Consider the following 26,182-nt stretch of genomic DNA (forward strand, 5'->3'; position numbering starts at 1 on the left):
TTCCAGGTATCCATAAATATTTTATGATCTTTGTATAACCTTGGCATCTTGATACTAACTACATGATTAAGACGTAATGGAAATATAAGCCTCCATTCTAGCCAAAACCAGTCTGGAATATTATCTGTGGGTTCTGGGAGGATCCAATACATACCATGATGTAAGATATAGGCTTGATGATACCTATAAAAGTTGGGAAAATTTACCCCTCCCTCCTTAATTGGTTTTTGTAATGACGCTAGAGCAATTCTTGGTTTTTTATTAAGCCATATAAATTTTGTCAAAGTCCTATTTATTTTTGTATAAAACGAATCTTGAAAGAAAACTGGTATCATCCCCATTTGGTAACATACTACCGGTAAAATCATCATTTTTACAGTTTGTACTCTTCCCCACCAAGATAAATGCAAAGGATTCCATTGCTCACACATTTCTATTACTTTTTGTAATAAGCATTTTTCATTAATTTTCATTGTTTCATCTACTGTTTTTGTTATCAAAATTCCAAGGTATTTAATATATTCTTCCTTCCAAACAAAAGGGAATGTATCAAATAAACCTTTTGTACAATGTATATTTAGTGGAAGAATCTCTGATTTATTCCAATTAATTTTATATCCTGAAAATTTTCCAAATTTCTCAATCAATTCGAGTAGATGTGGAATGGTGGATTCTGGATTCTTCAGATATAGTAATAAATCATCTGCGTAAGCAGATATCTTATATTCTTTATCTGAATGAGGTATACCCTGTATCTCCTTAGCTTGTTGGATAGCTAATATTAAGGGTTCTAAAACAATATCAAACAGCAAAGGGGATAAGGGACATCCTTGTCTAACTCCTCTCTGTAGATTAAATTTTTCTGAAAACGTATTATTAATATATAGTCTAGCAGAAGGGGAGCTATACATTGTTTGTATCATTTGTATAAATCCAGGACCTATACCAAACCATTCCATTGCTTGATACATAAAAGGCCATTCTACTCTATCAAAGGCCTTTTCTGCATCTAATGAAATTGCAAAAGTAGGTTCATTCATTTTCTTTGTTAAATATAACATATGGAATGTTAATCTGGTATTGTGAGATGAATGTCTTTGAGCAACGAATCCTGTTTGATGCATACCTATTATATGGGGGAGAGCTTTAGCTAATCTTAGCGCAAGTATTTTTGCTAATAATTTTCCATCTACATTTATTAAAGATATTGGTCTATAGTTTGAGACCAAAGTGGGATCTTTATTGGACTTTGGCAAAACAATAGTCAAAGATTCTGCTATAGTGCCTTTAATACAACCTTTATTGAGTTGATATTGATAAAGATTTAATAAATAGGGTAATAAAAAATTTTGATATGTTTTATAAAATTCCACTGTATATCCATCACCACCTGGAGCGGATCCAACTCTAAGGGACTTCAAAGCTGTTCCTAATTCTTTTAGTGATATTGGTTCTTCCAAACTTCGTTTTATATGTTCAGGAATTTTTGGACCCTCTAACATTTTTAAAAATTCAAAACCATCTTTTTCTTTATTTAGATAATTTTCGGAAGAATAAAGAGATTTATAAAATTTTAAGAATTGTTTTAAAATAGGTTCAATTTGTGTATATGTATTTCCATTTTCATCTTTTATTGCTATTAATTTTGTTTTTCTTTTTTTCGCTTTAAGATAATTTGCCAATATTCTTCCTGATTTGTTTGAATTACCATAGTACAATGTTTGTTGAGAAAATAAATCTTTCCTAATCATCTTAGATGAGATCTCATTATATTTACCTTTTAATTTTAATAATTCTTGTTGAATAGAATATTCCCATTTTTCTATAAGTTTTGATTCTAAATTTTTAATCTCTTTTTCTAAGATTAAAAATTGTTTTTTAATTTGTTTTTTTTAGAAAAGCCGAATAAGAAATTATTTGTCCTCTAATTGATGCCTTAAAAGCATCCCATAAAGTTTCTCTGTTAATATCATCATTATCGTTTATTTGAAAAAATTATTTCATTTTTGTTAGAAGATTTTCACAAAAGTTTTGGTCAACCAACAGTGTATTATCCATTTTCCAAATTGGTCTGTTATTATTTTGATCTGTAGTTTTAATTTTGATCCACACTCCACCATGGTCAGATAGAATAATTGGATCAATGGCTGCTTGTGTCACTTGATGTGCAAGATGATTTGAAGTAAAGATATAATCTATTCTTGAAAAGGAATTGTGAACATGAGAACAGAAAGAAAATTCCCGACCATCAAAATGAAGTATTCTCCATATATCTATTAAATCACAAGATTGAATCAAATTATCTAGTCCCATAGATTTCATAACTCTACTTGGGTTTTTATCTAATAAAGGATCCATTACAGCATTGAAGTCCCCTGCTACTATAAGATTTGAAGTAGCCAGTGGTATGATCAGTTGTTGAAGAGTTTTAAAGAATTCATTTTGGTTCGAATTAGGGGCGTATATATTGATTAACGTCATGGTAGTATTTCCCATATTCATTTCCACCATTATCCATCTTCCATGAATGTCTGAAGCTTTTAGTTTAAATGAAGCAGAGCATTTTTTATTAATTAAAATAGCAACACCTGCTTTTTTCCCTATAGCTGGTGAGAAAAAACACTGTTTGACCCAGCCTCCTTCTAGCTTTTTAGATTCTATATGTGAGAGGTGGGTCTCTTGTATAAGGCATATATCTGCATCTTGCCTTTTTAAAAATGATAGTGCTTTTTTCCTTTTTATCATATGATTTAGACCGTTAACATTTAAAGACATAATTTTAATATCCATTTATTTTTAAATTTTCAGGTATTAAATTATGTATATTTTCCCAATGTTTTAAGTATTTCTTTTCTCTTTTTTCCTTTATTCCCATGATTATATTATATATTTCCCTTTTATTCCCTCCCATCCCTCTTATCCCTCCCTTCCCCCCCTTATTAATTACGAAAACTTGGATACGCAGGTTGAGGTTAGATTTAGATAACTCCGACAAGCTATTAATAATTATCTAAAGTACTACCATTTTTTCTCTATTTCTGTATATTTTCTCTTATTTTATTATTAATTATAAGAATAAGTAAAAAGTTTTTCATTCTTATGTATTGAAAGATTATTTTCTGTATTTGTATGTCTTTAAATCCATAAGAATGATTATATTAAATCACTTATATCTAAGAACATTTCAATTATAATTCAATTCTTTTCAGGTGGTATATTATTTTTACTTTAAAAAGCTTTCCAATTTAGCCTCTTTCCTCAGAACTGTAACAAGAGTCTTCAGCACAGGAATCCCCTCATCTCTTATACTCATTATTTTCTTCTGTTTCACGAGAGAGTTGTCAATTAAGAGAAGCTAACACTCCCATCAGTGTTCTTGTAAGTTCTGTCTCAATAGCATACTCTCTAGATATCTATGATTTTAAAGTATCTGAGGCCTGTGCAGACGAGAGTGAAGTCCTGTGCCAAAAACTCTTCCTTTATCTCCCATAGAGGATTGCCAGGTTGAATAATTGTGGGTACTAAAATTCAACTTAATAAATAAAAGAACATAAAATTTGAGATATATATATTTAAAAAATTTTTCAGGCAATTTTTGCGTCCCAGATACATTCTTTTCATATATTTCATATTTAAAACGCATTTTAATGTATCTGAAACGCAAAATTAAACCCGAAGTACCACCTTCAACCGGAAATATAGCAAACCAATCACTTCATCTTATTTTTTTATAATCTTCTCTGTGATTGAAGGATGATTCTCTTTCTTATTATTACTCCGCTTTCAAAATTTCTCATTCAATCAGTACATCTTTAAGTTTGTTGAAAAAACTTTCTTCGTCATCATTTGAGTTCGGAGATGTGTTTCAATTCATTTTCGTTCCTTCCAGTAAGTTTATTCTATTTATTCTGAGTAAAATTCTAGAATTTTTTTTTTTTTTTTTGTATTTTTCAGTTTTCTTGTTTTCCATGGAGAATGTTGCAAGTTGTTTAAGTCTTTAATTCGATCCTTGTGTGTTCTTTTTCCATTGCTTTCCGTTCTGATCTATCTTTAACCGTCAATAGTCTTTAGTATGAACTCATTAATTGTTCTTTAGATTGTCATAGGTTGCTCCAGTTGATTTATAAATTCCTGTAGTTTTTTTGGATCCGTAAAGTTTTGCGTTTTGTTAGCAATGGTAACCTTCATAATTGCCGGGTAAAGGAGCCCAAATCTAGCTCCTAGAGATCTTAGTTGTGGTCTCATGTCTAAGAATTGTTTTCTTCTTGTTGCTGTTTCTTTTGCAAAGTCCGGGACAATGTATATTTTTGAATCTTGGCATTTAAGATTTTTGATTTCCTTGGCTATTTGGCATATTTCAATTGCTTGTTGATGTCTTAAAAGTTTGAAAATTAAAGTTCTTGGACCTGTTTGAGTGTTATTTCTTTGTGTTGGAATCCTATGAGCTCTTTCAATTTCCAGTTCCGTTTTAAATTTCAGTGGTAGTATTTTAGGTAGAAATTTTTCAAGAAATGCAATCGGATCATTCTTTTCCACTCCTTCAGGTAATCCGATTATTCTTAAATTATTCCGTCTTTCACGATTCCGGCTGTCTTCAAGATTTTTTTTTATCTCTGTTATTTCTTTCCATATGATTTTACTATGATTCATATCTGTATTTAATTGTTCTGTAATATCTTCTAATGTTGAAATTCTATTTTCTGTGATGTCCACTCTTTTAGTTAGAATTGCAGCATCTTCCATTGCTTTTTGTAGTTTTTTGTTACTATCTAAGACAATTTCTTTTATTTGTCTTAGTTCTTCCATAACATCCATATTTTTTTCTGTTGGTAATGGGATTTTAGAGGGTGTACCTGGCTCAGGTTTCGACCTCTTATTGCTTCCCGATGTTCCAGCTCCCAAGTCAGTTTTATTTTGTTTAGTTGAAGTCATGTTTCAATATATATTTTAGTTTCTTTAAAATATTTGGTAGTAATTCTTTTTAATATATTTGCATGTAAGGAGCTATTCGTTTATCCAACCATTCGTCCAAGCCACGCCCCTTTTTTTTTTTACAGTATTCTTAAAGCAACTGTAAGTTATTTGTCTTAGGCTCTATTGCAAACTCTTTGTTGGCATCCAGCCTCAGCTGAAAAAATTTTGCAGCCTTCCTTTCTGGCTCTCCTCTTACAAGCCCAATCGCAGCCTTTACCGAGGAGAGCAATATTCCATGCAGTATATTTACTTTAATCTTTCAATGTGCATGTATATGTATTTCAGTGTCTCTCAACTGCCTTAATGTCACTTTTTCTTCAGGTCAAAGAAATTACCAATCCTTTTATTTGTCCTTTTCTCAGAGCCCAAAAACCTACAATCTCCTATATCTGAATCTCTTCAATTACAGCAGCAGAGATTGACATTTATACTGATCCTTCACAGTTTATTTTGAAGTTAGCAGCAAGGAAATAAAAAAACCGTTGCCAAGTAGATTTCACTGTAGACCTCACCTCATCTTCAGCAGAGGACAGCTATTTCAAAGCAGCCCATTTCCCTAGTTTGACAGGCATCAGGCATTTTTTTTAAAAACCTTTATCCCTATCACTAGGCAGCTCACCGGCAGTCCCAGACTATTTAAATTTATTTTTTTTTTTTCCGATCCAAGATGGCCGCGGTCGTGGTGCACCGAGCAACCGCCTGCAAAATCCCACCTTCGGGAAATCTTTCCTCCTGCGCTCTACGCCGGAGAGCTTTAATCTTGCCAAAGAGGAGGGGAAGGAAAGCCTCCCTGGCCTCACGACGTACCGGACCAGCCCTCCCTGGCAACACTGAAAAGCCGCTGAGACGGATTCAGCCCTTCACCTCGCCTCTCAGGAAACAAACAAAAACGGCACCTTTTTCTCCCGAATTTCTCCTTCAAATATCTCTCCGACCCAATCAAAGAGGCAAACTCCAATTTATTATGCCATCAAGAACGTTTTTTTTTTGTAGTTTTTCTGAAATTTAAGCTTGTCTGTACGGAGCTCTTTCTTTATCCAACCGTCATCGTTCGCGTCCAAGCCACGCCCCCCCCTTTTTTGAGTCTCTCTTGAGACATCTGGAAAAATTTGAATATGGAGACCCAGGAAATCCTTGGATCTATTCTTGAAGTAAAGATTCAGGATCCAGTCCTTGTCTGGAGCCAAAGCCACAGTCAGCAGAAAAGTGGCTGGCGTAGCCACTTCTCTGTCCGATTGTTCCAATATAGCAGAAATATCCAATGGATGTTCCTGAGGTCCTTCATCTTTTTCTTTTTGAAGAGTTTGTGCTTTAACAGGAAGATAATAAGCCCTTGTAAGGGGAGGTAGAGAATTTTCAGGTATCTTGAGAATCTCTATAAAATATCGCTTTATCATATCTCGAGGGGAAACTGATAAAATCTTAGGAAAATTTACAATCCGCAGGTTATTAGCCCGAGTATTGTTCTCCAAAGCTTCTAATTTTCTCCTCATGATTATATTATCTTTAACCAATAGGTCTTGATTTTGTTTAACAGTTATTAGTTCTTTATTGGTTTCCTGCTTTAATAAAGATACATCTTGTTTTAAGGTATTAATGTCTTCTTTCTGAATTTTTATTTCTGTGTCCAAATTTTTTATTTGAGGATTTAAAGTGTTCCCCAAATTAACTACCAAGTCCCAAAGAGATTCTAATGTGACTTGTGGGGGTTTTACCACTGAAAATGATTGTAGTTGTGTGATTAGAGTCTGTTCTTGGATCTGATTTACCTCCGTGAAGCCTTGTCCTCCTCCAGCACTTGGTGTCCCGGTTACAGGCAAAGATGTCCCATTCAACGAGCCCTCCTGCATGCTTGCCTCTCGAGAGGAGTGAACTTCCTGACCGGATACACTCGACTCTCGCGGTGAGCTGGCTGCCTGTGGTTGTGGCTGGTGGGGTGGCGTCCGTTCGTCAGGGCTCAGAGAGATGTCGGGCCCTAGGGAACTCGTCACTGCGATACTCTCCAGCGGCGTTCCCAGAGGTGATGTCCCTGGCGATCCTGGTTCCCGTTGCAATCGCCGTAGAAATTCATCAATTGTAGCCGACGGGGGTACTGAGCGTCGGGAGGCAGCACCAGCACTTTTCCCCCTCCTTTTTGGCATTTCTTATCGCAGGTAAGAGCAAGATTCCAGGCGTCTGAGCAGCAGTTAATAAGTTGCGGCCATCTTGGATCCATATCTGCAGCTTTCAATTTAGGAAACCACCAGCTTGTCTTAAAAAAAATTGCAGACATAAAAATCACAGGCACCACACTTAAGATGTTCAATGATTTTCTACGGAACAGAGAACTCCTTGTCTGCAAAAATGGAGTTGCTCCAACAACTGAGCAGCTTTCGGCGGAGATATAAACCTAAAAGAATAACTCGAGGGCAATATTTATTTGTTTTCCCGATTATTAAGCCTTGTCGTTACAAGAGATTCTTGCTTGGTTTTCAGGCAGGTAAAATGGACTCATGGCTAAGTTCTATAATTTCTCAGGCCCATTCATACATGTCCTTTAGGAAACTATTGAAAACTGATTTATTCAAAAAGTTTGTAAATTGATGTTTCAGAATATGGATTGGAAATTTGCACATTAATTTTACAGTTGTACTTTTTAAGGAATATCTATCTATTTTCGCAAATGCATTTTATTCAATTATTGTACAATTTTAGTTGTTTTTAGATTTCGTACTTTTATTCACTTTTTGTATATTTTTAGTACTGTATGTGAACCGCCTAGAACTATGAGGTAGGGTGGTATATAAAAATAAAATAATTATTATTACCTCAGGATTCTCCCCTTTTCCCCATACTGTTGAACCTTTTCATGAGCTCCCTTGGACAACAATGAAAACCTGATAATCATATGCTGACGACATCGTTCTCCTTATCCCCTTAACAGACAACCAAATAGATGCTTCAAACAAAATTGCTGACAACATCAAGAAAATACAATCGTAGGCCAAAATCAACAAACTCAAGCTGAATGTGACTAAAACCAAAACCCTTTGGTTCCATTCTCCTCTACATACTGCATCCAAAAATGTTGCACTCCCTACTGGAGAAAGAATAGACATAGAAGTGTCATCCAAAGTACTGGGTGTCATACTAGACCAGGGATGGGCAACTCCGGTCTTCGAGGGCCAGAATCCAGTTGGGTTTTCAGGATTTCCCCAATGAATATGCATTGAAAGCAGCGCATGCAAATAGATCTCATGCATATTCATTGGGGAAATCCTGAAAACCCAACTGGATTCTGGCCCTCGAGGACCGGAGTTGCCCACCCCTGTACTAGACCCTATCTCTCGAACAACAAGTCTCGAGTCTCTGGAGGAAAACTTTCTTCATCATGAGACAGCTGAGAATAAACTTCAAGATATCATGTATAATCTTCCGCATCCTCTATGGAAATTCTACAATGCAACTCATAGACTTATTCAACCCCTTATGGCCCACCTTGAACAGATATCTCAACAAACTTCAGTTTAACTATCCCTTAACAAAAGGCCTCAAGCACAAACATGCCTTCAACATCATATGTTTACATATGTCGGCATAAAGCATTTAAAAGCATATCCAATTTCATCTTTTGTGAACAGCATAGAGCTTCACGGTCCTGCGGTATATAAGCTGATTGTTATGTTAAAGCTTTGGAACAACCTCCCCACAGCCATTAGATCCGAACTGAACTACCTCACTTCCCGAAAGACACTCAAGACTCATCTCTTTGACACCATTTCTACCCAAGAAAACTGACCAGTTGCCCCGTCACCCCATATCCTGCACTGGTCCGAATACACAGCTCATTCACCAGAGAATGGACTATAACAGTCAATCATTACCACAAAGCTTCAAGAATATACTCTCTTCACCTTTCTTGGTTGGCACTAGTTTGTGTCTCTAGAAATTGCATACTGTGAATCGCTACTCTTAGCTTCCCTCACTCACATAACTCTCCGATTGTATTACCCCCTCACACCTGTATTATCATGTACTTCTAAGAGCTTTTTGTATTTTCTTTAAATTGTTTCCATTTAATTAGCATTGGAAGTCACCTTGAACCTGGTTAGGCATAGTGCAACTCAGAAATCTCAGATTAGATTATCTTTAACGAATGGTTTAGCACCATCATTAAATGCACAATGCACAGTGACGTTAGAGAATCTGGGCATTAATCACTCATTAATGATTCCCAAGTCCAAGACTGACACCCTATTTTTCTTTCCAAGCTCAACCCGTCTCACTCAACCACCCCTCACTTCCTTGTCATTTCCCTTTTCAAAACCAAGAGCTCTTTTTGATTGGAGATGCCTCAGTCCATCTTTTCCTCTATTCAGTGGCTAGCTCTTACAATCAGCATGGAGTGGGGACAGCACAGGAACAGTTGCACTAAGTGGTAATGGAGGTAACGGAGAGAAAATGTTGGTGGAGATCTGTGTCAAGGTGTGGGAGAGAACAGCTGAATGTTTTGTGCTGAAGTGAGTGAATGTAGGCTTGGTCTGGCGATGATCAGTGGTGTTTGCCTGGTCCTTTTCAAGTGGTTACTGGCAGGAATAGTGTGCGGAGAGACAGCAATGGAGAGCACTGACTCTGTACTCTGCATCTCTATATACCTGCCCATTAGCAAGTCCACACTTTTCTATGTATATTTACTAGTCACAGAGCAATATTTTTATTTCTCCTATGCAGACATGCTAGCAACTCCACACAAGGATGTTGCAACCCCATTTGGGGATGTGACCCACTGTTTAGAAACCACTTGCATTAACATAGAAGACACAAAAGTTTCATTATGAAAGCCTCTCGTGTACATCTTCACAGGTATAAAAAATATGTGTATACAAAGTATCTGCTTTTTGGCGGCTATCAAATTTTGAAAATTATAAGGTATTTGCAAGCGCCTCATTGGGTTGAAAATTACCCTCTGACGATAGGTGTGAACTATGCCACTCCATTTCAAGTTTTCAATTATTTAAATGTGACATTTTACCCTCTTATAGCAGAAAAACTGGAGCAGTTTATCCTATATTATTTGTGCACTAATATACAATAACCATCAATAGTAAAGGAGCACAAAAAGATCTACGGAACTGATGCTGGAGAGAGTACATTACCTGTCCTGGAACAATCGTCTGTGTGAATAGCTTGTTGATTACCACAAGTTTATTAGGTGTAATGTTAAATTTCAGTGCAATGCTGTTTAGGGTATCAGAACCTTCTGCCTGAAAAGGAAGGAAAAAAGCAGTTTTAGCTAAACTCACAAGTTGGTGTATACCTGCTGGAGTCATTGCTAACAACCAAAAGGTAAGAGACACATCCAGGTTTCTCTTTGTAAACAGGAAGGAAGGTATTCAGCATCCTTCCATATCGTACAAAGTGAACATTGGAGTTTGGTTTCTATACCACTCTGAGAAAGGACAGCTTACATTGAAATCACTCAACTTATGAACAAATTACTAAGGCTGAGGGCAATGTAAATACATACAATGGAGATCATTTTATAAAGCTTGACTTACATGCAGAAAAAAAGCTCTTATAAAACTAAGGGCTCCTTTTACTAAGGGCAGAGTATGGTATTGGGGGTTTAAGAAAGGATTGGACAATTTCCTGCTGGAAAGGGGGATAGAAGGGTATAAATAGAGGATCACTGCACAGGTCCTGGACCTGTTGGGCCGCCGCGTGAGCGGGCTGCTGGGCACGATGGACCTCAGGTCTGATCCAGCAGAGGCATTGCTTATGTTCTTATGCTTATGTTCTTATGCTAGCGGGGTTAACGCGCGCAACTTTTCATCACGCGCTAACTCCTGCGCTGGCCAAAAACTAAGAAGCCCTAAGTCTTGGCTGCTAAGAGACAGGCCACTTAAGGGGCATTCCTTGAAACAGCTTTTGCGAAGCATTAGCCATGTTGGAGAAGTCGTCCCCTGGCTGTGTTAAATATAGATGAGTGTTTCTTTATCATTTTTTTTTTTTTAACTTTCTTTATTGATATTTTGAACTTGACAATGTATACATTTGAAAAATCAAAAAAAAAAACCAAACTGTTTAAGTCAAAAAATAGAAAAATGCATTAAAAAAATTAGAGATAATAAAATTGAAGATCTATGGAACCAATGAGGATTACATAGTAAATGACGGCAGAAAAAGACCTGAGTGGTCCTTCAAGGCTGCCAAATCTCCCTGATAAAATTGTATTTATGGAGTGACGCCACTGAGGTCCAAATAATCCTATTAAACAGGGTTTGGGATGTAAGAATTACTTTTATAATATATACATACATTAGATCTCATAATTGTGTCCAAGTTCCACTGAACTTCTGTCCTTGACAAAAACTTTATGTATTAGGGGTAATTCTCCAAGTAAACACTAACATAAACGTATCAGTTCACACAAAAATATTTAGAATATTAGCATGAACATGCTAGATATGGATCTATGTGCTCTTCTGCGATTACACTGATCATAACTCAATCAAACAGTACCAAATAATCATGGGCTCTCAATTATGCTCCACAAGATGTCATGCACTCATATCATCAGTTGTTCTGTGAAATTTTCTCTTACTCTGTAAATACACTTAGATAAATGAAAATTGCAGTATATAAGACAGTATTGTATTGTATACACTCCCCCTCCATATTCATGGGTTTGGCACTTTTGGTTATTCGTGAGTCTCTTCTCCCAGACCTCTCCACACCTTACTTTTCAATTCTGGTGGTCCAGCAGTGCAGCTGGACAAGAGCGATCTTCCTATGCTCCTGCCCTGTACAGAGCCGTGATCAAAAATGGCTGACACACACACACATCCTCTATAATAAAACCCTAGGCGCGCATGCACTCTTAGGACGGCGTGTTCCCTGCCACCATGGTGTCTGCCTCCATGCCGAATTCCATTTCTGAACACGGAGGCAGGGAACACGCCGGCGACTCCTCCCTCCCGCCCTTACTCACCAACTGCTGCCGCTGCTGCTCCTCTTCAAAGCAGCCTGCTGAGGTTCGCCAGCCGGCTGTAGCGAACCTTGCAGGCCGCTCTCCACCTTGGTAGCACGATCCCTCTGATCCTGCGAGGTTTGCTACAGCCAGCCGGTGAACCTCAGCAGGTTGCTTTGAAGAGGAGCAGCAGCGGCAGTAGCGGTTCGTGCCGGTGGGCCAGAAGACACCAGGATGCCGGGAGGGTAAGTACATGCATGCACAACAGGGGGAGGCATGGCACAACAGGGGGCCAGGGAGAGAGGGAAAGGGGGCTGCTTTGGGGGGAGGGGTGTGCTGGGGGGCAAACAGCAATCATGCTTTGCTCTGGGAGGGGGAGAACAGAAGGGGCCACAGAGCAGGCAGGCATGGCACAACAGGGGCCAGGGGGAGAGGGAAAGGGGGCTGCTTTAGGGGGAGGGGTATGCAGGGGGCAGACAGCAATCATGCTTTGCTCTGGGAGGGGGGAACAGAAGGGGGCCACGGAGAGACAGGCAGGCATGGTGCAACAGAGATACAGACAAACAGGGGGCCAGGGAGAGACACAGACAGAAAGAATGACAAACAGACAGCGTCCAAGGAGAGAGAGACAAAGAAAAAAAAACCAGACATTTACTTTAGCAAGCACCCGTTAATATAACGGGCTTAAACCCTAGTATATATATATATATACTATATATATAAACCCTAGTATATATATATATATAATATAATATATATATAGTATATATATATATATATATATAATATGGTGTAAAATTATGTCTTAAGTGTACCAAGGGCAGGGCAGTGGGAGTAGTCAATCTCTGCAGAGAGTCGGGGGGTACTGGAGGAGCCACAGGGCCATGATCCGCGTGCACGTGGTCATTGGCTTTGCCGGCCCACACCCCTCCAATGACAACTTCCTGTTCCAGGGGACCAGCAGAACAAATGGTGATGCACATGTGAACCATGGCCTCATGACCACTGCACGCATCCACCTACTGTCTAGAGCAGGGGTTGGCAATTCCGGTCCTCGAGAGCCTGAGCCAGGTCAGGTTTTCAGGATATCCACAATGAATATGTACGAGATGGATTTGAATGCACTGCCTCATTGAGATGCAAATCTATCTTATGCATATTTATTGTAGATATCCTGAAAACCTAACCTGGCTCCGGCTTTTGAGGACCGGAATTGCCTACCCCTGACCTAGAGGAGAGGGGTGCTCTGATTGGAGGAGGGGAGTATTCCGCCCCGGGTAACCAGCAAGCTGGGCACGCCACTGGCTAGTGTGAATATTCTGGGGCAATTTTAAGAAATGCCTTTTACTGGCAAAGGTGGTTTACAAAATTGCTACTATAACAAGCCACCAAAATTGTGCATTATCCCCCTAATTATATTATAGTGTGCCACAAATTAGGTGTCAAAACAAGGGGTAACTGAGCACCAATCTGAGAAATGGCGGGTACCAGGTTAACTTCCAAGTGACATGACTTGCCTGTATATTCAATGCTGGAGCCTAGACATGGCCCAGGATTGAACATCTGGGCTTCCGTGTGTCCCCTGTATGCATATAGTGCAAGACAAATGATGGGCTGCATCCGTAGGGGTTTTGTCAGCAGAAAACCTGAAGTCATTATGCCACTGTACAGATCCATGGTGAGACCTCATCTCGAGTATTGTGTTCAATTCTGGAGACCACACTACCGGAAAGATGTTTTGAGAATTGAGTCGGTTCAGCGAATGGCTACCAGGATGGTCTTGGGGCTCAGGGATCTCACGTATGAAGAAAGGTTAAAAAAACTGCGGATGTACTCACTGGAGGAGCGAAGAGAGAGGGGGGACATGATTGAGACCTTTAAATATATCACGGGGCGTATAGAGGTGAAATATGATATCTTCAGTCTTACAGGGCCCTCGGTAACCAGAGGACACTCGCTGAAAATCAGGGGAGGGAAATTTCAAGGTGATGCTAGGAAGTACTTCTTCACCGAACGGGTGGTCGATCATTGGAACGAGCTGCCTCAGCAGGTGATTGAGGCCAACAGCGTGTCAGATTTTAAGAAGAAATGGGATATTCATGTGGGATCTATAGGGGAGTAAGAATCAGGGTCATTGGTATGGGCATACTCGATGGGCTATGGCGATGGGCTATGGCCCTTTTCTGCCGTCAATTTCTATGTTTCTATGTTTCTATGATGTAAATATGTTTTGCAGGTGTCTTTAGACAGGTATTTCAGTGATGGGTGGAGCATATTTTAGAGTTCGATTTGTTATCTGGTTTTTCTGATTGTCTGCTTAGATGCAACTACTACTACTATCCATTCAGTTATATCCGACCCTTGCTCTGTAGGCCAGTCCTTGCCATGCTTCCGTTTTCAATGGCTTCTTTCAATTTCTTGATGTTCATTCTCATGTCATTCTTGATGGTATCCAGCCAACGGGCCTTTAGTCTCTACTGCTTCCTTTTACCACTGACCATTCCGAGTCGTCCCTATCACATATACAAAATAGGTCAGTTTCTGTCTGATAATCTTGCCTTCCACGGACAACTCTGGGTTTATATGATCAAGAACATCTTTGCTGGTGATCCTAGCTGTCCATGGGATTCATAGAAGTGTTTTCAAGCACCCCGGCTCAAAGGTGTCAATTTTTCTTCTATCTGCTTTCATGAATGTCCATGTCTCACAGCCATATGTCACAATTGGGAACACAATGGCAGCAATCAGTCTTTGTTTGATGGTGACTGAGATGTTCTTGAACTTCCATGCTCACCATGGCTGCATGCCCCAGTGCTAATCGACGCTTGATCTCTGCTGTCGAACCACCACTGTGATCAATGAGGGACCCAAGAAAAATTAAGCTGTCAACTATTTCTATTTCTTCATTGTTGATCTTTACATGGACTTTCTTGTTGGCGGTAGACAAAGGCAAAGGCACCAACATTTCACAATGACTATGGGGGCCAAACACAATACAAATTACCCCTCCCGGTTTACAATGAAGGTGCTTTGCTCAATATTGGAGGTGCTCATCACCCACGGGCATCCACAGAGCTAGCCTCTATGTTTGGATGGGTTTTAAATTTGTTTGTTTTATGTATGTGCTATTGTGATTGTGTATATGTACTTGATGTGCTTACTGTGCCTTGCCTTGAACCATGGCGATAAGGCAAGTCACCAATTTGTGAATGAATGAATGCTCAGTTAGCTATTCAGGCACTAGCAGTGAATATCTGTAGTGCTTGGACAACTTCTGGATCCACCTCAGCTCCACCCCAGACCACTCTAGTACTGACCAGATAGTAGATGCAAACCTCACAGTTGTGCAGCAGCAAACAACAAACAGAAGTGAGATGCCAAGAAGATGGATAATATGACTGGTGCAAAAAGGTTTATTAATATCAAGTCCACTTGACACCACCGTGTTTTGGCACCTCATATAAGGGGTCTTTTACTAAGGTACGCTAGCCGATTTAGCACGCACTAAATGCTAAGGCGCCCATAGAATACAGACATTACAAAGCAGGGTACAATTAACCAAATTACCTATCTCAAAAAGTATTTAATACATATAACTAGACAGGTTTTTTTATTTAAATATACTGTATTTTTATTAAATAACACAAATCTTAACACTATATTATACATTAAACATAAATGAATCCATATTTCACTTTCAGTTACTAAAATCTGTATTACATCACAGTCTGTGTGTATTATTTCATTTCTTCAGTATTCTCCAATGTTCCAACAAGCTTATACACTTCTCCCTCTGAATCCATGGTTTCAGTATCCGCGGATTTGGTTAGTTGCAATTTTTTTTTCTTTAAAGAATTTCCTTTTTTGGGCTATTTTTTAGCCGTCTGAGCCTCCCCGGAACCTTATCTGGTAGTCTAGTGCTAGACCACCAGGTAAAGTTCAGGGGATGCAGGAGGGAGGTGGGGTGGGTCAGAGCAGGCCGAAAAGTTGTTTGCGGTTTTTCACACTTCGCGGTCTGGCTCTGCACCTAACCCCCGTGGATACGGAGGGAGAAGTGTATTGATTCTTAGACAAAGCTGTTATAATGCCTTCTCACTCCAATTCAGACTGTATCCAGGCATTATAACAGCTTTGTCTAAGAATCAATATATGCTTGTTGGAACATTGGAGAACACTGGAGAAATGAAATAATACACACAGACTGTGATGTGGAACAGCTTTATTTTCATCAGAAAAGGCTTGTGAATGGACTGAGTACAAGCTCCAGGTCTTCCTCCACTGTATTGTGGGATAATACAGATTTTAGTAACTGAAAGTGAAATATGGATTCATTTATGTTTAGTGTATAATATAGTGTTAAGATTTGCATTATTTAATAAAAATACAGTATATTTAAATTAAAAACCTGTCTAGTTATATTATATGCATAGAATATAATGGGCGCATTAGAATCAGAAAATAATATTAAATATTGAACTAAGGCCAATACTGGGCGGACTTGCACGGTCTGTGTCTATATATGGCCGTTTGGGGGAGGATGGGCTGGAGAGGGCTTCAATGGCTGGGAGGGTTTAGATGGGATGGAGTAGGTTTTGAAGGAGATTTCGGCAGTAGGAACCCAAGCACAATACCGGGTAGAGCTTTGGATTCTTGCCCAGAAATAGCTAAGAAGAAATAATTTAAATTGAATCAGGTTGGGCAGACTGGATGGACCATTCGGGTCTTTATCTGCCGTCATCTACTATGTTACTATGTTATTAGCATTTAGTGCGCGCTAAATCAGCTAGTGCACCTTAGTAAAAGACCCCTATAGTGAGTAGGACATGTTTGCAAATCTACTTGGTAATGAAGATACCAGCCTGATACACATCAATTGGCAACAACTCTAACCTTTCCAAGTGGAAACGGATGCAAAGAGAATTTTGTGAGTCAGAAGCCTCCTACCAGTTATCCTCATGTCTTTCTTTTGTGCCCACTCCAAACTCAAGATTCTATTTTAATCTGTATCTCCCAATTTCTTGTCTTCTAGTTTTCCCCATGATCAACTCTTCTTTCCCTCTACCCCTTTCTGAGCTGGCCAGAAGTCTTGGAGTTACCATGGACTCTGGCTTATTAATAAACAATCACATTTCTGACCTCTGCTGTCTCTTCTCATGTCTGGAGCCATCTCTCCATTGGAGAAAACACTCTCACACCGGGGGAGAGGATAAACTCTACCATTTTGTATGTATTGTAACTCACTCTGAGGAGAACATCAGATATAAACTGTAAAGAACAAAAATTCAATAAATCAGTAGCACTGTTTATGCAGCTACTTTTGTTCCTGAATATTAATCATACCTAACGGCTTTAGTTAATTCTTTCAGCAGCTTCGTTCCTGCCAAATCCTAGTCTTAAGATTTTGAAATGTCAATTTTGTGGGCCTGTGGGAGGATCTACTTTATCCCCTGCTTAATGATATGAAAGCACCTCATTCTCCAGCCACAAGAGAGAACAGTATCCCTTCACTAATCTGTACTAGCTGGAACTGAAGGCACTTCAATACAGTGAGAATTAGGATTACAAAAAATAAATTACACAAAAAAGAGGGCTTGAGATGTTTATTTCCCTGATACAAAATTATTTCATATACAGCACTACAACTTAAAAAAAATGATGAAGTTGATAACTAGAACAGACTGAAAATGAATGTTGCTCATGATTATAATACAAATAAAAGTCTGATATCACTGTTTATTAGAAAGGCAGAGACCCCGCAGAAGAGTCAGAACACTTATTTAAATATACCTTGTACCATTGTTATAAATAAATAAATTTTAATAGAGATTTAAAGGGCTTCGGGGCTGTTGCTGCACGGCTTTGTAAAAGAGGCCGTTAATCACTATTAAACCTTAAGACTAAAAAGTCCTGAGCAATTTCAGAAACTTTTTTTAAAATTCTTTATTAATTTTCAAATATTAACAGTGCAATACAATGAATTTAAACAAAAACACTTCACGAAACGCACTTTAAATACACAAATAATTTGAAAAACAATCATTTCCCCCCCTCCTCCCCTTAACTAATAAAAGTAGAAGTACATATTTAATTTCAATAACATAGATAAATTAAGAATAGCAAACAATAATACATTCCCCTCCCCCCACCCTGGATGTGTAAGGAAGTCAGATAAAAGGAAAGGTACATGACAGTTACTGTGACTCAATAAATGCAGTCAATGGGCTCCACATCCAATTTTAGAAACTTATTTCTGGTCACATCCTGGTGTAATACGCAGTAGTGAGATGGTAGGGCTGATGAGCATTTTTGTCATCTTCTCGGTGTTCTATATAGCTGCCTGGTCACCTCCATTCTGTGCAACTCACAGACTTCAATGGATCAGTAACGCAAAGTTAACAATTCAAAAGACACTTAGATGAACACTGACAAAAAAATCAGGTACTACTTAAGAGTTGTCATACTGAGACAGAACGAAGGTCCATCAAGTTTCTAACAGCAGTCAACCCAGGTCTTAAATACCTGGCAAGATCCCAAACAGTAAAACAGATTTTATGATGCTTATCCTAGAAATAAGCAGTGAATTTCCCCAAGTCCATATTAACAATTGTTTATGAACCTTTCGTTTAGAAAATCATCCAAACCTCTTTTAAACACCACTGCCTTCACCACATTCTCCGGCAACGAATTCCAGTCTAATTACACGTTAAGTGAAGAAATATTTTCTCCAGTTTGTTTTAAAATCTTCTACTTTGTAGCCTCATTGCATACCTCCTAGTCCAGGGGTAGGCAATTCTGGCCCTCGAGAGCCAGAGCCAGGTCAGGTTTTCAGGATCTCCACAATGAATATGTATGAGATGGATTTGCATGCACTGCCTCCTTGAGATGCAAATCTATCTCATGCATATTCATTGTGGAGATCCTGAAAACCTGACCTGGCTCTGGCTCTCGAGGACCGGAATTGCCTACCCCTGCCCTAGTCCTAGTATTTCTGGAAAGAGTAAACAAGTGATTTACATCTACTTGTTCCACTCCGTTCAGTACTTTATATCTCCCCTGAGCTGGCTCTTCTCTAGGCTGAAGAGCCCTAGCCACTTTTAGACTTGCCTCAAAGTCGTCCTACCCCTTTTATCATTTTCAATGCCCTTCTCTATATCTTTTCCAATTCCGCTAAATATCTTTTTTGAGATACTACGGCCAGAACTGCACACAGTATTCGAGGTGCGGCTGCACCATGGAGCGATACAAAGGCATTATAACATAAGAATTGCCGCTGCTGGGTCAGACCAGTGGTCCATTGTGCCCAGCAGTCTGCTCACGCGGCGGCCCTCTGGTCAAAGACCAGCGTCCTAACTAATCTAATCTAATCCTTAGGTTTTGTATACCGCATCATCTTCACGTTCGTAGAGACCACCCTACCCCATCTTTGCTTCCCATTTCTTTCCTGATAATTCCTAACATTCTGTTTGCTTTCTTAGCTGCTGCCATATATTGAGCTGAGGTTTCAACGTATCCTCAATGATGATATCTAGATCCTTTTCCTGGGTTGTGATTCCTAATGTGGAACCCTGGATCATGTAGCTGTATTTCGGGTTCCTTTTTCCCATATACATCACTTTGCACTTCCTAACATGTCATCTGCCATTTGACACCTATCGTCGTCGTCCCCCCTCCTTTTACCAAAGCGCAGAAGAGGTTTATAGTGTCAGCTGGCATGCTGAATGCTCTGCACTGCTCAGACGCTCATAGGAACTCTATGACTGTCGGAGCAGCAGAGAACATTCTGCGTGCCGGCTGGCGCTAAAAACCTCTTCCACACTTGTAAAGGAGGGTGGGGGGTAGTCTTCCAGTTTCACAACCCTCTTGTTATTTACCAATTTTGAACAACTTTGTGTCATCAGCAAATTTAATTAGCAGTCCTAACAAAAGACCTCCCCGGGGTACCCCACTATTTACCAAAATTATATACAAGATGAGAAAGAACATATACTTATTTAAAAAATACCCTTCTCAAAAATAATTTCAAAATTCTTAGTCCAAATTATTCAGAGGTGTTAATCTGCTGTGAATAGCTCCTAAACACCTAAATCACTTTTAGTTACTATCAAAGGGGCAGAGCCTCAGATCCCTGTGTGTTAATTCCCTTTCTAGTGTGATTGTTAAATATTCACCTTAACAATCACACTAGAAAGGGAATTAACCTCACTGGCTCATGCTCCCCTCCTGCCCTGTTATTAAACCAAAAATTGCTCACAGTTCTTAAAAAAACAAGGACTTAACTTTAAATCCCGGGCAGGGTGTGCTGAAAGTTAGCAGTGAAAATCGTTATCACTCAGTCATTCCTGCTGTCTCTGCTAGTCCTCTTGCCAACGTTAAGCTAGCTGTCGCTTCGCCCTCAGGCTGTATCAGAGCTGTGGACCAGTGTTGCGGCTTTGTGTTTTACACGCTCACCGCAGCACACGCTCTCTGGAGGCTGAATCGAATCAAAAAATTTTTTTCCTGAATCGGGCAGCACTATTCAGTACCATGCTGGATTTTAAAGAGAAATTACAAATTGCTAACAATCGTAGCTCTGCATGTTCATTTTTCAATTCTATCAGTACGCTGGGATGTATACTCATCTGGAACTTCACATAGAAGAATTTTCTAATCTCACTCTCGATGAACAATCCGTAACCTGGTACTGCAAAACACAACAAATGCTAGACTGTTTGGCCCCCATTCATTCTCACACTAACTCCTCCTCCTCAATTAAAAAATCATGGTACAGCCAGGAACTCTCTTTCCTCCGCCATCAGCTACGCTCCTCTGAAAGACTCTGGAGACGCAAACGCTCCCCATCCACATTAAAGAAATACAAAGAACAAGCTACCTTTTATAAGAAATCATTACAGGCAGCCAAGAAAAACTACTATGCCAAATGTATAGCTATTGCAAAAAACTCTTCTGTGCTATATTCTATTGTTTGCTCACTCTCTCCGTATGCTAGAAGATCTGGCCCTAACTCAAACCAACCTACAGCGCAAGCCCTTGCTGAACATTTTGACCAAAAGATCAAAGGTGTACAAACAACACTTGTTAACAGTTCAATATTTAAAACACTTATTTCTCTTCTACCCAAATATTCACTTTCCTTCAGCTCTTTTTCTGACTTCTGTCTACCTACACTTGATGCGCAGAAGGCTATAACCCAGTGTCTAAACCCAAGGAATAACTCTCTAGAAAATTTGCCTCCTACTATTCTTAAAAATCATTTCAATATCTTCGGTCCATTTCTTTTTTTAAGTTCAACACAAGTTTTATTGAATTTTGTGAGGTATACATACCAAAACATGAGAAATCGGAAAGTAACATTCAGAAGAAATGTACAATTCAGGGTACATTCATCAGCATAAGACAAATAATGCATCATGAATAAACTAAAAGTGTAGAAATTTCTTCAACATTTGGATGAATAAAGAAATAGAGCCTCAGAGTGATATCAATATCACTGATATCAATGAATGTGAGGAAAAAACATTGTGTGTAAGTAGTTCCAGAGTGTACAAAAGGTCAATTATCAGTGTAGTCATAGATGGGTTTCCATATATCGGAAAAGCGAGTAAGGTTTCCATTCTTTTCAGCAAAGACTTTCTCAAATTTAGCTGTGATGCACAGCGTATTCCACCATGTATGGTAGTTGGCTTTGGATAAATCTTTCCAGTTGTATAATAACGTTTGGATTGCTATTGACAACATTATAGTCAGAAGAGTGCCTTCAGTTGTGGTTAATGGTGTTGATAGAGCCTGGGTCCTTAATAGGAGGATAGTGAATGAGAAATCCTCTTTAATGATCAGAATAGTACATATTGTGGACCATACCTTGTCCCAGTATAGTTGAATGATGGGGCAGGATACGAGAAGGTGTTCAAGGGCCAGCAAAGTGGAGATGTTTTGGGATCTATTCTATTTGATAATACAGGTGTCCAAGTTGCTCTATGATAAACAAAAAATATGGATTGAAGTATGGATGCTGACTTGATTGATTTTAAAAAAGATGACCATATTTCGGTCCAGTCAATGGCGTCAGAGGGTAGCTTGAGTTGATGTTGCCATTTGGTCTCAAGTTCTATAGGACCATTGAAAGACGATTTCTGTAATATTTTATACCATATAGATGCCCGTAAGGATGTAGTAAATATCTTAGCCAAGATGTTATTTAAGCCAGAGTAGTCTGCCATCTTTAAAGCACCAGGTAGGGAGTGCTTGATGCAATGTGTAAGTTGAACCCATCTGTAGTATTGAGTGCTTGGCAGGCCAGTCTTGGATGTCAGCTCCTGAAATGATAACCACTCTCCATCTTTCATAAGATCCTGTACTGACCATATTTTATGGTTTTGCCAGATTTTCCAATCTATTACCGCATTCTGTATTTTGAATCTATCATTGTTCTATAATGCATGTAAATTGGAGTGCTCCCATGTCATTGAGAAAGTGGAATCAACAGCTGTGATGGCCTTTTTATATGCCTGTAATATGAGGTCTCGTTTATCCTGTTTGGTCAAATCTGTGCCTGCTAGATAATAAAGCCGATGTTCTCCATATATTGCTCTCTCCATGTGTAGCCAAGCGGGGGGATCAAGATCTCGTGATCCGTGGTGTCCTTCAGACCACTGTCGCATAATAAATGCTTGATGATAATGAATGAAGCTAGGAAAATTTACTCCTCCATGCGATCTGGGTGCCTTTAATTTTGAGAGCGCTATGCGTGGTTGTTTGTTATTCCATAGGAATTTCGTTAGTAAGGAATCAACCTGCTTATAGAAGGACGAAGAAAGATAGAAAGGCAGCATGCTCAGTACGTAGTTGACTTTGGGAGCCAGCATCATCTTTATAGACTCAAGTCTGCCCCACCATGTTAACGTCAGTGGCGACCATCTATTAATATTGGTTTTGAGAGTGTCCATTAAGTATTCCTCGTTAAGACGGATGGTGTCATCCAGTGAGGGACCAAAATAGACACCTAAATATTTCATGGAAGAGGCCACCCAATGAAAACCATATTTAGAGACTTCAAATTCAGTCGCTGGACAGTTTATCGACATTATCTCAGATTTGCTCCTGTTTAATTTATAACCAGACACTGCGGCGTATTCAGATATTGTGGATACTAGATGGGGCATTGATGATGGTGTAATGAATAATAGTATATCATCTGCATAGGCCGAGGTTTTGAATTCACGCTCGTCGATTTTAAAGCCAGAGATATGCGGGCTGTGTCTAATTCGTTGCAGCAGAGGTTCTAGTGCCAGGTTAAATAGCAAGGGCGATAATGGGCATCCTTGACGTGTACCCCTGTTGGGATAGAATGCAACAGATGGTGTTCCGTTAATAAACGTCTTGGTGGTAGGTTTGGAGTATAAGACCTTTATTTTTGTAATGAAAGTATCAGAAAGGCCATACCACTTCAAAACTTGAAATAAGAAAGGCCACTCTATTCTGTCGAAGGCCTTCTCAGCGTCCAGCCCAACTGCCATAATCTCTTGGTCTTGACTGTGAATTTGAGATAATACGAGGGCAAAAGATCTAGTATTATCACTGGAAAAAAGGCCAGTGACGAAACCACTCTGGTCTGAAGAGATTAATTTAGTAATAACCTGTTGAAGTCGAACTGATAGCAATTTGGCGTATATTTTCGCATCAACATTGATTAATGATAGCAGTCAATAATTGGCGACGTATCTCTTATCTTTACCCGGTTTTGGAAGTACTATCAGAGAAGCTTCCGTAAATGTACCAGACGCCTCACCGTCAGCTATGAGGTGTTCAATGAATTGCAAATAAAATGGTGTCAGGACTTCTTGAAAGGTTCTATAAAATTCGACTGTTAAGCCATCTGGGCCTGGAGCTTTCTTAAGGGCCATAGACTGTATGACATCCGACAATTCAGATATTGTTATCGGGCTATCCAAGGCAGCATTATCATTGTGATCGAGCATCAGGTGTGGAATATCTCTCAAAAAGTCGCAAGTAAGTTGAGGATCGCAAGGATTTGATGTATATAGATTGCGGTAAAAGTCCATGAAGGCCTGGGATATGTCAGTGGAATCAGTGATCTCTATTCCGGAGTCGAGTTTGATGGATTCAATGTGTGATTTCTCACTGCGTTTCTTAAGGTAATTAGCGAGTAGGCGTCCACATTTGTTTCCCGTCGCATAATATGACGCAGATTGCTGAAACACATTTTGAGAAGCTCTATGACTCAAGGCGGAGTTATATCGAAATCTAGCCTTATTTAGGTTCAGTAAGAGAGACATATCCGTTGGTGTGCATTGGTGTTGTGATTCCAAAGATCTAATATTATCTTCCATGAGTTTCTGTTCGGCTTTCCATTTTTTTAGGGTATGTGCAGAATAATTAATAGTTACTCCCCGAACATAAGCTTTAAAAGCATCCCAGCAGCAAATCCATGAGGTATGTTCAGGTTTGTTGAATCTGAAGTATTCAGTGATCTGTGTATTCATATGTTGGCAGAATTGTGGATCTTGCAGAAGGGAATTATTAAATCTCCATTGAGAGGTGGTCGGGCGGAGTATCTTCTGTTTGAGCTGTATAGATATAGCTGCGTGGTCAGAAACAAGTATAGGAAAAATATCCGACTTTAGTACAGTGGAGCTTAAGGATTCACTTACCAAGAAAAAATCGATACGCGAGTAAGATAAGTGTGGAGGGGAGTAGAATGTGAAAGAGTTGGTATCTTGATGCATGTGTCTCCAAATGTCAAGGAGTTTGGCGTCTTCAATTAGATTATGCAGGGCGTACCACGAGCGAGTTTTCTTGTAGGCACAGGAGGACTGTCTATCTCTACTGGGGACCATGATAAGATTAAAATCGCCCGCCAATATCAGTTGGGAATCGTCATCCTCAAGGAGGATTTGGTGCAATGCGTGGAAAAAATCTGGGCAGTCTGTATTCGGGACGTAGATGTTCAGGAGGCAATATACCGCTCCAGCGTGAAGGAATTTAACCTTAACCCATCTGCCATTAAGATCCGTAGAAGAGGATATTATTGAGAGATCAATTTTTTTTCTGAATAGTGTCAACACTCCACCTTTTCTGTCAATAGCAGGTGAAAAATATGGAGGAAGAGCCCAGGGGTATTGGACTTTAGCTGAGGAGTTGGAATCCAAATGAGTCTCCTGAAGCATTACAATATCTGGTTGTAAACCTTCAAGATACATCAATATTTTCTTGAGTTTAATTTGATTATTGAGACCTTTTGTGTTCAAAGAAATAATGTTAAGAGACATAGTCAGGCATAAGATAAAGCATATGGGCAGTGCATTGCAAAGAAAATATCATAGTATCATGACTCTGAGGAAGCATACATGACATCCAAATGTAGTGTGAAACAGTAAATATGGAACAAAACAATGCATACAGAAACATTAAACAGCTAACAGCTAAACAAATGCACCACATGTCCTCTGTGGTGACTAAGAGGTCACCTCTAGTAGACAGTGTGAGTGCAGCCAAGGGCACCCAGAAACAGGAGCCAGAGAGGTCAGGGCCCCCGTTACCCTCTGAGACTGTTATGTTTGAGAATCAGAACTATTATAATATAACACTCTGAACATAGGAGAAGAACATATGGTTAACAGAGAACACCAAGGCAGTAAATATGACATAGCAGCATATTTATATCTGTATAAATGTGAGCGGATTCATAAGTAAATGTGTCACAGTGGTGTAGTTAGACCTGGTTGATTGGCGTCGGTGAGAGTTGTTCAATATAGGAAGCCAGATCATCCGGATTAGTAAAGTCCTTGGTGCTGTTGTTGAGGGTCACCCTCATGCGAGCTGGGTACATGAGACCGAATCTTGCATTTAAGGATTTGAGTTGAGGCCTGAAGGATAATAGAAGCTTGCGACGCTGAGCCATAGGTTTGCTCAAATCTGGCACAAATAGCAAGGTGGCACTCTCATGCTGGATCGGTGCTTTTATTTTCGCTCTTTGCATGATGGTAAGCACGTGTTGGTATCGTAAAATTTTCATCACCACAGGTCTGGGCCGACGATCAGTAGAAGTGCGGTGAGAGGGCACACGGTGTGCACGTTCAATTTCAAAATCATGAGAAAAAGTAATATCAAGTAGTTTAGGTATGAGGGTTTCCAGCTGCTGAATAAGATCATTATCTCTGCCATTTTCTGGAAGCCCTAAGAGACGTATGTTACAGCGTCGGGACCTGTTATTATTTTCCTCCAGCTCCTGCTCTAGATGTG

General features: G+C 39.3%; 1 protein-coding gene across 5 annotated transcripts in view; it reads right to left on the reverse strand.

Annotated features, from left to right (window-relative positions):
* The window catches only part of NCOA7 (nuclear receptor coactivator 7), a 351,548-nt gene that overhangs the window by 122,648 nt on the left and 202,718 nt on the right, over nt 1-26,182 (reverse strand). For all 5 annotated transcript variants that reach the window (XM_033936068.1, XM_033936069.1, XM_033936067.1 and 2 more), the window contains one exon: nt 10,110-10,217. In XM_033936068.1, coding sequence (XP_033791959.1) covers nt 10,110-10,217 — 108 coding nt within the window. The remainder of the gene's footprint in view (nt 1-10,109; nt 10,218-26,182) is intronic.

This window comes from Geotrypetes seraphini, chromosome 3, assembly GCF_902459505.1.
Source record: "Geotrypetes seraphini chromosome 3, aGeoSer1.1, whole genome shotgun sequence".
Taxonomy (NCBI): domain Eukaryota; kingdom Metazoa; phylum Chordata; class Amphibia; order Gymnophiona; family Dermophiidae; genus Geotrypetes; species Geotrypetes seraphini.